Source organism: Gigantopelta aegis, chromosome 2, assembly GCF_016097555.1.
Source record: "Gigantopelta aegis isolate Gae_Host chromosome 2, Gae_host_genome, whole genome shotgun sequence".
Taxonomy (NCBI): Eukaryota; Metazoa; Mollusca; class Gastropoda; order Neomphalida; family Peltospiridae; genus Gigantopelta; species Gigantopelta aegis.
This window is the reverse complement of record NC_054700.1, coordinates 38969415-38983214: the sequence shown is the minus strand read 5'-3', so window position 1 is coordinate 38983214 and position 13800 is coordinate 38969415. Positions and strand designations below refer to the sequence as shown.

At 35.5% G+C, this 13800-nt stretch overlaps 1 protein-coding gene across 1 annotated transcript; it reads left to right on the top strand.

The window, feature by feature from the left end:
* The first annotated feature begins 672 nt into the window (after positions 1-672).
* LOC121388459 lies at positions 673-2842 on the top strand. The gene is made up of 2 exons (XM_041519801.1): positions 673-1405; positions 1989-2842. The coding sequence occupies exons 1-2, from the start codon at positions 1093-1095 to the stop codon at positions 2840-2842; spliced, it is 1167 nt and encodes a 388-aa protein (XP_041375735.1). The 5' UTR covers positions 673-1092.
* Positions 2843-13800: the final 10958 nt, after the last annotated feature.

Below are 13800 nucleotides of genomic sequence, written 5' to 3'. Positions count from 1 at the left end.
ATGAAAACTAATTGCCACATTCACATTTGCTTTATACTCACGTGGCTTGAGTATAATTGGTAACATTTTTAATACACAATATTTTCTACAACCCTTTATGCAATGCAACCCTCTGAATTACAATGTAGCAATTAAAATTCATGGAGGATAGACACTTTAGTCAGAAGTAAATAGTTAAAACATAAAAAACATGAAGGTTTCCTAGGGTCTGTATTTGTGTAATGACAACAACAAAAAAAACCTATAAAATTAATTTAATATAATGGTCAGTATTATTGTAAAATACCCCCATTTATCCGTGAAGCGGTCTTAATTTTTGGAGTAAATATATTTTTTGATATTTCAGTAAAATTTATTCTAGTAGCCACTTCCATTAAAATTTGGCTTCATTTTAGTAAATTTGCAGTGGTATATATGTTGTTTAATTATTACAAGTAAGTGATTTAGTAGCAGACTTTACTATGGATTACCAAATAAAACAGTACAGATGTTTATATTAATTGGTTTGCTAGTTTTTATTTCAAACCATTGTGTAAAGATTTGCCACATTATTTCAATAGTTGACTAATTTTGATAGTTGGCAGAAATGAGTAAGCATTCCGATATAATTTTTTCTGTTTAAAATAAACAAGTTTTATATTTTATTTTTCATAGTTGACCCGAAGAGAGACATCGCCAGATATTGTTCCGTACAACACAGAAGAGTCTGTGATGGATGAGCAGACTCCAGAAAAAGGTCAAAGTTCGCCGTGCGAATTTTCCAGAAACCGCAGCTTGGGAGAAAATGTGTCCATGTCTGCTGACAAGACCTCGACCGAATACCATGATCCAAATCAGAGAGAGCTGACCTGCACACCTTCCGCACACGTGAGGGGTAAAAACTCTGACCCTTGTGAATTTAATTTCTTCAGATCCAAGCATTCTCGATCGAGGAAAAGTAGACCTTCAAGAAAAACTGGTAATAAATATGGTAGTGAGCATTCAAAAAAATCTGGAAAATGTTACCGAATTGTTCAAGTAGAAAATGGATTTGAGTACAAGTACTTCCGTTGTCACAACTGCAAAGCAACTTACTTTTGAAGAATAGTGAGTATGATCGAGTATCAAGACAAGAGATACAGTGTGCAGGGTCTGTTCCAGGGAAGATGCAGTGTCCAGGGTCTGTTCCGGGGAAGATGCAGTGTCCAGGGTCTGTTCCAGGGAAGATGCATTGCACGGGGTCTGTTCGGGGGAAGATGCAGACGTTTAGACACAGCAACACGCAGACAGTGTTTGAGATCAGTCGACAGCGAGGAAGAGGAAGCTGGGCTCAGACTGGACAGTTCAGAAGGATATCCTCAGTGTTGTGCACCGAGGCAGCGGCCCAGAGTCTCCCCTGGAGCAGAAAGTGAAAAATATGCAAAGGGTAAGTTGCAAGATATGGAGATAGATAGGGTGTGCATGTATGCATTGGCAGAGCTCAAGACACGCTGGTATCAATTTTGGTTTAGCAGGTAATTAGATATGTAGAGTATATATTTCCTTGAAAAGTATTAAAATATGCTCAATTTAAGGAATATTTATAAGCCAAATACTAAACGTTGTAGCCACTTTGTATAAAAAAGCAGTTTATTTCCTGTAAAAGTCACTTTTTAAAAAAAATGTCGTAAACCGGCTCAAATAGCCGTCGGTGGGCTATTTCACCCACACAAAAAATAAATTAATTGTTGACAAATTCTTAAGTTCAAACTCTGATATAGCTACTTCTGTGTTAAAGTTTGTTTGTTTAATGACACTACTAGTGGTGCACTGGATGGAATGAGAAATAGCCCAATGGGCCCACCGATCCCAAACCAAACACGGTTCAAGCAAATGCTTTACCACTGGGCTATATGTCTTTATGAAGTATTTAATACCTCTGTCCCATACCCAGTCGCTGGCCTTGTCAGAGACTAGGTGTGGGATAGGCATGCTTGAACGTTTATTGGATATATACATTGTACTTGCAGGTTTATCCAAGAGTTGTGAGAAATCTGGAGACTTCTTGAGTGACTCCAAACTTCATAAAGTTTTAATCCACACGCCAGCTGTAGTACAAAATCAAAGTCCTCAAGACGAATCTGCTTCTCAGAGAAGGACTACATTAAGAGAATCTGACACGGATTTTCACAGAATCTGTCCATTAAGCTCAAAAAGTGAAAGTTCATCTGGTGACATGTTGGCCAAGCCTGGAACAGTCTGTCACAAAGATAAAACTTCTTCCTCACAAACAAGGATCAAAATGCCATGGTCATTGGCTTCTAGCACAGAAAGTTCATCTGGTTACATGTTGGCCAAGCCTCGAACATTCTGTCTCAAAGAGAAAACTTCTTCCTCACAAACAAGGGTCAAAATGCCATGGTCATTGGCTTCTAGCACAGAAAGTTCATCTAGTAACAGTATCTGTGGTGACAAACCTCAGACGAAACCAGTGGAAAGACAATCATCCCAACGTGATAAATTGGAGTTCAGTAGTGACATCTCTTTCAATCAGATTCGGTCTGATCCATGGAGAAGACGAATCAGAAGTACAAAATTAACCTCAAAGACTGAGTCAGTGGGTGAGACTGAAGAACGGTTTCCGATGAGAGGGTGCCGTAGTGAGCCACTGGCGTCGAGCAGTCGCATATCACTGGATGAGCTGTTCGCCGAGTCTCAGAGGAAGAGATCACGGAGTGAGCTGCTTGACCCGAGTAGCAACGTGTCACAGGTGTGTCAAGGTCATCCTCAAGGCAGACAGTGGTGGAATGATTTGGTCATCTCGAATATAGGTGACACGTCTCTGGAACTTTTCAACATTTCACAGTGGCAAGTGTATGTGTAAAAAAAAAATTATGTTTTTATATCAAGCTTTCTTCCTTTTTTCTTGCTTTTTGTACATAGTGAACTAAACCAGTTTGATGCATGGTAATTGACCTGTCGTAGACAAAGGAGTCGACATGGGCCGACACCTGCACCCATGATGGGCATGTGCTCTAACAGTTTGCTCTGAATTTGCACATCAAGCCCTATGACCTGGCCTGATGGCCATTGAAGTAGTTGTACACTATTATTAAGATGTTTTAATACCTTAATCAACCAAATACATTCATGCATACAACCTACAAACATATAAACATGGTTGTCACATCTTTGGAACTTTTCAACATTTCATAGTGACAAGTGTATGTGTAAAAAGTAGGGGTTTTTTTTGCTTTTTTTTTTTATACATAGTGGACTCTTATTTAAACCAGTTTGATGCATAGCCAATGAAATGATTGTACACTATTATTAAGATGTTTTAATACCTTAATCCAATCATTAAAACTAATAAACCAAACACATTCATGCATACAACCATTATTCACATTATGGGGATTTATTCAGGCGTTCTGTGGGTCCGAACATAGGCCCCTTCCCAAAAGAAAGTGGAACTGAAAATTCCCAATTGCTATGCTAAAAATTCCAAATATATATACAGTAGAATCTCATTGGCTCGAACGCCCAACGGTCGAACCTACCGGTATTCTCGAACCAAGAACAATGTCCCGATTTTTTCTCTCTATTAAACCCTTTTATTTTGGTGCTGATTGGTCGAATACCCCTAGGGTCGAACAGAAGCTTTCTCTCGAACCAGTTTATTGGTCCTAACTGTAAAATTAAACATATTTAGCTCGAACGACTAAGTCTATCCGAAGAAATACAAAAAATATTTATGTACGAATTTTTTATCGACCCTTTACGTCCGTCTCAAAGTAAGTTATTATAAATTCGGAAGTGGAACGAATTAATCCTAGCTCATATGCCGGCTTATCATGTTGTTTATTTAGCACCTATCGGTAATTATCTTTCTAGTACAGACAATTGTACTACGACAATCGTTAGCTGACTGAACCTTGCCTGTAACACCAATCAATTGGTGAGCCTAGCCAGGCCTCGCCGGTTTACTTTAATCATTTTAATCGCTAATCTATGCCTGAGCGTCGGCATATTCTGTTTTTAACTTGAAATACAGGAGAGATCATTGTAATGTAGTGATTGCAACAATAACAGGTAAAGGCCCTCCGCCTGTGCTTCATGCATTCATTTTTTTCTCAGCGTTGTCAATATGTCGCAAAAGATTCTACAACAGCATAGTAAAGAACGATTTTTTAAATAAATAAATATTTATAAATACAGACTACCAGTGTGTTTGTTATTTGTTTATTTAACGGTGATAAATAATAGTTACAAATTTGTATCTCATCCGACATTTGACGACGACTTCGTTATTCATGAGTCAATCGGACCATCTCGCCCAAGCCAGTTTTACAGAAATATGCGAGGTGTTCCGATTGGTTTTTGTGTTACAGAAGCACCCGACAACGGCCGAATGCATGGTTCGAACTACCCGATGGGTCGAACAGACTTTGATGCACCGACAGTGTTCGAGCCAGTGAGATTCTACTGTACATGTATTTAGTTATGAGTGTTCTAATAAATTAATATAATAGAGGTGCATCATTTAGTGGCCTGATTTACTAGTGCTAATTTTCCCAATCCCATCAGAAATCCCTGCATTTATAAAATAATAATTTCTTAATAATTTTTTTATATCCCCGCCCCTCACTTCCCCCAAACTTGAAAAAAGGATAAAACATCAATGAACAAAGTACTAAAATGAAGGGTTGTCTAAAAACTATTTTTGTTAATCAGTGGCGTAGGAAGGTGTGAAAAAATGGGGAGGGGGACACACACACACATATATATATATATATAAATCATCACTGCTGCTACTGGATCAAGAAAAGTGGGGGCACATGCTGCCCTTGTGCCATTTCTCCACGCCCACCCCCATACCACCACCCTCTATATACACCAGTGATAACTTGTTTTTATACTCATGAATTATATACCGGTATATGATATAGGCACTGTGTGCCATGTATTAGTTTATTTATCATTTAACTGCGTCATGTAACTAATCAACAAGTTTGAGTTTTTAAAGATTCAACCAAATTGTTATTGTTAATCAGCCAAGTGGTCGGCCTGCCTTGAATGTCATTACAGTTGGAGTAGTGCATGATCCTGTTTACATTACATTCGCTCAACTTTTTCTGAGCTGGTTTTGACCTGAATTCATATGCATCTATAGATTGTCCCATCCTTCTTGAAAAATGTTGAGGTTTTTTTTGGTAAATAATTTTAGTTTGATTTAATGTAAGAAGAAAAGTAAAAGTTTTGGGAAATAACAAAAAAACACTTTTTTTTGTGTGTGTGCAATTTAGAAAACAGTCTGCTCAGAAATAAATAACTTGGAGTAAATTCTGTAGTATGAAAAGGGGCGTTCCCTGTGGGAAGGACTATAGTACAGGGTTCGTACGCACCTGGAAAACCCTTGAAACCCCTTAAAAATAAACTAATGTATTCCAGTGCTTGAATACCCTTGAAAATCATCTTGCGGTCTGGAAAACCCTTGAAAATGATAATTTGATGTCAAATAAAATATAAACGTCTAAAACGGAGGCTTTATTTACTTTATTTAACATGTAATTAAATTATTTGTTTCATTTCTGCGGCACAATCAAATGCCAATCGTCCGGCGTGTTGACGTGTGAATGTTTGTTGTTGTTTTTTATCATGTGATGCGAGGATCACGCGGCCACGAGATCCAAGCGACAGCGTTGCCATATTGGAAAAGAAAGTTTGTCACTTTTTGCCGCTGGGTATTTAGCAAGTTCAGGGAGCGTGTCAAGTTAATGAATCTATTGTAAACCCACACAGATGGTTGGCACTTGCGTGTTTAATGACCTGTGGAAACTCGGTAAGGTCCTGGAATTTTGGTAAAGTTGACCTGGAAAGTGCTTGAAAAACCCTGGAATTTTGACTTCCTTTAAGTGTATGAACCCTGATAGTAGTGGTCGGTCCTTACTCTTGCGGGTCAATGTGAGCCAGTCTGTGTAGAATACTTGCTCTACTAAAGTCACCAAACTGGTTGCAGCATTTGTTCAGTTCTGTTTGGGATCGATTCCTGTCGGTGGGCCCATTGGACTATTTCTCATTCCAGCCAGTGCACCACGACTGGTATATCAAAGGCCATAGTATGTGCTATCCTGTCTGGGATGGTGCATATAAAAGATCCCTTGCTACTAATGGAAAAAATGTGGTGGGTTTCCTCTCTAAGACTATATGTCAAAATGACCAAATGTTTGACATCCAATAGCCGATGGTTAATAAATCAATGCGCTCTAGTGATGTTGTTAAACAAAACAAACTTTAATTTTGTTCAATTCTCTGAGCTGGTTTTGAACTGAATTCATATGCATCTGGTCCCAAATACTTATCAACTGGTCCCAAATACTTATCAACTGGTCCCAAATACTTATCAGCTGGTCCAACACCAACTCCAGACTTGTTGTGAATTTGACTCGATCTCCGTAGTCTACTTACACAACCAAAATCACCAACTTGGTTCACAGTCAGGGAGCCAGACTTGGAAAAAAGTGCTCAAAATCAGGTTCAAGGTGAACCCTTCTGCTATACTTTTAAACCGCTTATATATTCTGAATGAAGGATTGTCTGCAAGCCAATTTCTATTGCTAAGAAAGTTATTCTATAGCAACTAAAGGCACATAGACCATAGAATTTTTACATAATGAACCGAATAGTGATTATTTTTAAACTAAAAAAAACCCCAAAAAGGTATTTTAAAATTGAGATGAAATTTAGCACATATTATAGGGAGCATTTTAAAATTAAAAGTAATTAAAAAAATATTATGTACTAGCAAATGCAGCCATTTTTCAAGATGGCCACTATTAATATGCTAAAAATTAAATATGCTGGTTTGTTTTTAGCTATAAATATGAAATTTATAAAAACATGTTATAGCAGATTTGCATGCAGTTACATTGTCTAATGCAGAATAAAATGTAATAAGAGAACCAACACAACAGCACCACAACATGTCATGTGACATCATATAACAACACCGCCCCTCCTATATTTGGCATGCATTATCATTGGCAAGTTTCCATTCATTATGCTAAGTCTTTACATTAAAAACATTGTTATTTTTAACCCTCTTTGTTTAATACAGTAAATATGATGATAACCCTGGTAATTAATCAGGGCCATCGGCAATGCCGGAGATTGCCATGGTATTTTCATTTTCCGTATTTTCATGTATTTTGCTGTGGAACTTTTCATGTCATTTTATTAAAAAAAAATATGTATATTTTGGTTTTGGTAATACTGATAAATTAAACTCCTCACAAAATTTCCACAAAACTGCCATGGAAAATGCCATGGAGCCTATTTTTCTACAGCATTTCTTTACCGTGGCCATTTTTTTTTAATTGCCACATTGTGATAATATTAAAATTGTATATAATCACTTTTTATTTAAGTTGGGGACATCATTTTTATATTCACTAATACTGAATGTGATTTTGTTGATTTTAACCTTAATATCTGTTTTCTGTAAGTCAAAAACCCAAGACCCAAACCCAAACATATTTTGTATTTAGTTAATCAACAAAAATACCCTGAGTATTGTTCTTTTGGTATACATGTATATAAACAAAATAGCTGGTCACTGATCAGCAAATTTAAAGGATTTAATTTTTAAGCCACTTAATGCATAAGAAAACAAGAACTGCATAATGCATAAAAAAATATATATATATGGATGAGTTCATTCCATGTTGTATACAACTGATAATAAAATTGACTGACACAGGATTGAAAACATTTGCTCCTACAATAAATAGAGAATAACTAGTTAATGACATCAGATATCTGCTTTATCCTGTGAAGGTAAGAATGGAAAATTCCACGAGGCTCTGCTAAGTGGAATTTCTCATTCAGCCTGAACAAGATAAAGCAGATATCCGACGTCAGTAATAGTTATTATTTTTATCCTGCAGACCATAAAAATTAAAGGGAAAAGCTATTATTTCTGTTATTTCTGCCACGTTGTACGATGACCTAGAGGTCAAATGAGTAATTTTGTGATGTAGCTCTGCGTATAACGTCAAGTCATAATCTGCTAGTATACATTTAAGACTTTGCTTTAATCGGTCGTCATAATCTGTTATTAGAAACAGTGCTTGCAGGATCAATCTATGTAACGTAACCAGACATATTTATTAGACCCATATTTCGTAAAGGCAGGAAATGAAAATGCTTTCAGTTATGATCACGTGCAAGACTTATGTGACATGCTGTTTAATGTTTATGTGGAGCACAACCGGAGAAGAATGGCTGCTTGAACAACTCTACAAGTGATGATTCAACATTGATAAAATTATGAACACCGGAAATGAAAAGCACGAATATATTTGAGTTATATAATAAATAAGTAAATATAATCAGACTTTCTGTCAAAGGGTAAAATGGGTAAAATGCCATCCCCAAAAATATTTACAGATTATATAGGTTTTACTTGACCTTTTGACAAAATTAATTACTCTTATCATTACTGTATGATTACTTTTTGTTTTAAATCATTATAAAGCTATTCTTTCCATATGTACAGCAGGATGACACATTATGGAAGGAATATATTATAAAGCAAGGTGAACAGAGAGAGAAAAACGCATCTCAGGGATCCTAAATTCCATTTTCTTTGCCACCTGCATTCTAAAAAATTAATTTCGTAGCACCATACCCAAAAATGTCTTTCTAACAGAAACCCTGATAGTAACAATAACAGCCGATAGATAATTATTATTTTAAGTGGTAGCACAAACATATCTATGTAATTGCATAATTTTCATATAATTTCTTCGGAAATGTACTGTTTGTTCCACTCTTGATAATGCATCTTGCACATGTTTCTTAAACACGTGTTACATTTGAGTCTCGACAACTACCGGTCTGTAACAATAAAAGACAAGAATTCCTTGAAATTAAATGTCTCGTTAACCTTAAATTTATTCCACGTCACTCATAGAACATCCAGATATGTTCAATGCATGTTGAAGGTGTAAAGTTCTGGTTCAGCAAACTCATTTTAAAAATAATGGTGGCTTTTATTCACAGAGAACATAGACTTGCCGTCTGCTTCACTATGACATAACCCTCGGATACCTTCTCGGTATTGTTATATTAACACTTCTGGTAATAGTAACTAAATGATAATAGTTTCTATATCGCTATTGGTGTTAATGCTATATACATTACAAAAGGCAAATTCATTAAATTTTAAATTTGAATTTAATAAATTTAATAAATTTCAAATTGCCTTAAAAGCCTTCAAATGAACAGAAATACAACTATAAATCAGGTTTTATTGATCTAGGACTTATAACCTGTACAAAATGGACATAAATGCAAAGACATACATAGGCACAGCTGTAAACCAAGTTTTATTGATGTAGGGCTTTTAGTTTTTGAGAAATGGAGCTAAATGTATCTTTAACGTTCTTCAAGGCATGTGAACGTTGCCAATGTCACCGGAAATGTTAGTGTTTTCCCTAGCTTGTTTTAGCATGGTGCAGCAACATGCCTCAATAGTCTAGCACTATCTTGCCTTAATCAGCACCATGCTGCCTGAGCTTAAACGAGCCTTTTTCACTGATTAATTATAAAATTGCCTTTATAAAACACCCCAAAAGGTATTATTAATTAATTTAAAAATGTCTTTTATATCTTTTGCCATTCAATTATTAAAACAAGCACATAAATTACATTCATGTTTATTTCAATTAATTTTTGTGTATTTTTAATGAAAAACAAGTGCCCCGTAAATGGTGAAAATGCCCCAAAAGTGTTTGGTCTACCATGCCTTGCCAAATTTCTAGGGAAATCACTAAATGTAATACCTATATCTTGCTTTTTTCATGGTATATTTACTCTAAACATTATAGTCTGTTATTTTGCATCATTTATGATATAACTTTCCATAAAACCACTTCGAAACATTTTATAAAAACAAGTTTTAGAAACGTCTAGGGTGCCATGAAATATTTGCCTTATTTCATTTCAACTTATTTTCGTGCTTATATCTAATTAAGGTTCAAGCATGCTGTCGTGGACACACCTCGGCTATCTGGGCTGTTTGTCCAGGACAGTGGGTTAGTTGTTTGTTGGTTAGTGAAAGAGAAGAGGGTGTAGTGGCCTTACCCATTGAGCCCTTAAGAACTCCCTGTGTGTTGGAGCCGTACCGGGCTGTGAACCCTGTACCTACCAGTCTGTAGTCTGATGGCTTAACCAATGCGCCACCGAGGCCGGTATTTGCCCTATATAAAATTCTCAGTGGATTTTACAGAGCAGACCAACATTTCATAACTTCTGATATGATAAACTTGAAATAAAAAAAATGGTTTAAAAAGTATAACAGAAGGGTTCACTGTGACCAAACATTTCAGCCTTGATTCCCTGACTCAGCATTTGGTCAGTTCTCCCCAGCATTTTCTCAACTTTCCCCAGTACCTTTTTACTAATGGTGTGTGTATTAATATTTTTACAATATATATAACATTTGTTACTTGTAGCTTGTTTTTCAAATTTGTTTAAATATTGGTTCTAGCATACACTGTTATTAAGTCCCTTACCAGTCCAACTGGAGAGAACAATAGGTTTCATCTCTGTCCTTCAGTCTGTCTGTCTGTCTGTCTCTCTGTCTGTCCATCCGTCTGTCCCGCGTGTAGTTTTCCGGATGGTTTTTTTTTTCACAATGGCTTGAGATATTAAGCTGAAATTTTGTGTATACCTTTATTAGCAATGTTTACTTTTGACATTCTGGTATTGAAAATGAATTTCTTTTTTTTTCAGAGGAAAACAACAAACTGAAAAGTATTGTATAATTTATGATGAAGTACATAACAGCCAAAATGGTACACTTAACATTTTTCAATTTTTCATGTATGAGCTTAGATCGGAAAGGATGGATCTATTCAACTGACTGCATTTTTTTCCCTCTCATTCTAACCAGTGCTCTATAACTGGGCAAAGGCTGTGGTATGTGCTTTCCTGTCTGTGGGAAAGTGCATATCAAAGATCCCTTGCTGCATTAGGAAAATGTAGCGGGTTTCCTCTGTCGACTATGTGTCCGAATTGCTAAATGTTTGACATCCAAAATAAACTAAACAAACAAACAAACATCGGAAAGGAAAGTAATAACATCTAGGAACATTTTAAACTATAACTAATATAATTGGTGTCTAATATAGTTATTTCAACACTTGATGTAGAAAATAAAAGAGGAAACCTGCTGCCAACTCAAATGCTGCCAACTTAAAGGCTACTCCTACCCAATAGTTTTGAGTCTTTTGACACCCAATGGCCATTGTATTTTTCGTGCTGGGGTGTTCTACTCTTCTATTTTATTCTTACCCAATAGCCAAATCCCACAACCTTTGATATGCCAGTTTTGGTTGAGATGGGAACAATTCCACTGAGTCTATACCAGCCCAACAGGAGGGGACTAATGGTTTTGTCTCACATATATTCATACATCATTTTTAATATCGAGTAATGTTTGACTGGAATTATAGTTATGCATAAAGTTTACAAAACTCATATTAAGCTTGAGATTACATGTCCTTGCATAATACACTTTTTGTTTGTTGCTTGCGTAGCAGGATCGAACCACCTCAGTGGATCTGTTCAACTGATTGTGGGTTTTTTTTCGTTGCAACCAGTACAACACAACTGGTCAAAGGCTGTGGTATGTGCTTTCCTGTCTGTGGGAAGTGCATATAAAAGATATAAAAAGATTCCTTGCTGCTAATGAAAAAATGTAGCGAGTTTCCTCTGATGACTACGAGTCCGAATTACCGTATGTTTGACATCCAATAGCCGATGAATATTTAATCAATTTGCTCTAGTGGATTCATTAAACAAAACAAACTTGAAAAAAAATTGTATTCTATATTTAAGCTTTAATGACAGTGTTATTGTGTAATGATTATAAACTGCTATTTTATAGATATTTTTTATTCTATATCTAAGCTTTAAAGGCGCTCTGTCACGGATGGTTGACCTAATTATTGACCCAACACAGTATTATATGACAATTTATATTTGATTTGTACCTAAATGAACCATCTACATAACCAGTATATTCCACTTATTATTGATATTTTATAAAAAAAATAATTGAATTTTGTCAACGGTCCATAATTCAGAGAAAAATAAGGGCTATTTGGAGAGCAGAGGTGTGACGTATTATTTTGAGTCATGTGACGGGCATCCTCCGAATAACCACAGTGTCAAAACGATTTACCAAGCTCGTGTAATGAGAACGCTTTACTGTCCTCTGCGACGTAGGGTAAATAGAAAAAAATAATGAAAATAAGTTATTAAAAATCAATATAAACATGTACTAAATGATAATAAGCTTCTACATTAATTTATTTTAGTAACAGAAGCATGTTAAATGTCGACAATCCCGACTAGTTAGGCCTTTGCATCTATAGGTAAATTTATCGTTAGTCATATGTAAAAAAAAACCTCTAAACATCTGGATCACAAACACATTCATTTTCCACCTTGTCAAATTCATTTTATGCAAAATATGCCATAACAGCTGACTTGGGATAGGAATTGTTACATTTTAAAAGAATACTCTGAACTAGACGGTGTTTATATACGATGTGACTATATATATATACGACGGCCGTGTATATAGCCTCCGCTAACAAGGGCTGGCTATATTCACAGCAAAAATGTATATAGGTGATAAATTTGATTGATCCATATTACCGAACCATCTGGAACAGAAGGAATACATACTAAGTACTGTACAAACAGTGTGTTTTCTGAACAGGGGAGAGTGGGGGTATATGAATCGTAATATTGCCCCTACAGTACTGACAAAAAATTTATAATAATAAATAAATAAATAAAAATTACAAATTATCAGCTGCTGATATAGATTATCTGAAAGAAACTAACTGCGGACAGTATACAAACTAACAGGGCTTGAACTTAATAAGTTTTCTCTGATTGCAATTCTGATGTTTTTAAAAAGTTAATTTTACCGCAAATAAATATGACTAAAAGGTTATTTGCTGTATTTAGTCATATTTCAAATGCGCAAAATTGCAAGGGGCAATAAAACTCAAAATACATATTTTTTATACCATTAACGCTGAGACCACTCCCGGGTCCCCCTTTAAATTTAAGTAATGTTTCTGTAACAACCGCCCCCAACATTATAATACATGTAATAATAATAATAATAATAATAAATGGTGAGTTCATGTTTCGACTGTTTATTATTTTATTTCAGCGTATTCGCAGTTATTTTCGTCATGAAATAATATATATATTTTTAATTATTTTATGATATAGCCGGCCCTCATTTGCCAAGTATCTATACACGGCGATCGTTTATATAAAATTCTAAAATACATTATACGGTTGTTGTATATACAGTCTCATCACCACGAGTCTCTTTTGCCGTATTTTTACGACTTTTCACAAGAAGACTTCCAAATTTTAAAAATGAATCGTGTCTTGGAATTCCCTCGATCGTAGTACAATTGAAATGTGTTGGATCATAAATAACTAGGTTTGGTATTCCAAATGAATGTAATTTCCATTTATAATCCATATTTTTAGAAATAAGGCCCACTAAATCCATGATTGAGTGCCTTTAATGACAGTGTTATTGTGTAATGATTATAAACTGCTATATTACAGGTATTTTGGTCCTTTGGGAAATTAAATGTTCTATTATGAATTAATGATTGTTTTTGTTGGTTTTAATTGTTACAGAGTCGAAAAGTAGTCTTAATGAGACGGCATTATCGGCTGACGACTTAACTGTGGTTGCGATGGCGGTACTGCATCCATACTCTGGACTTGTCGGAG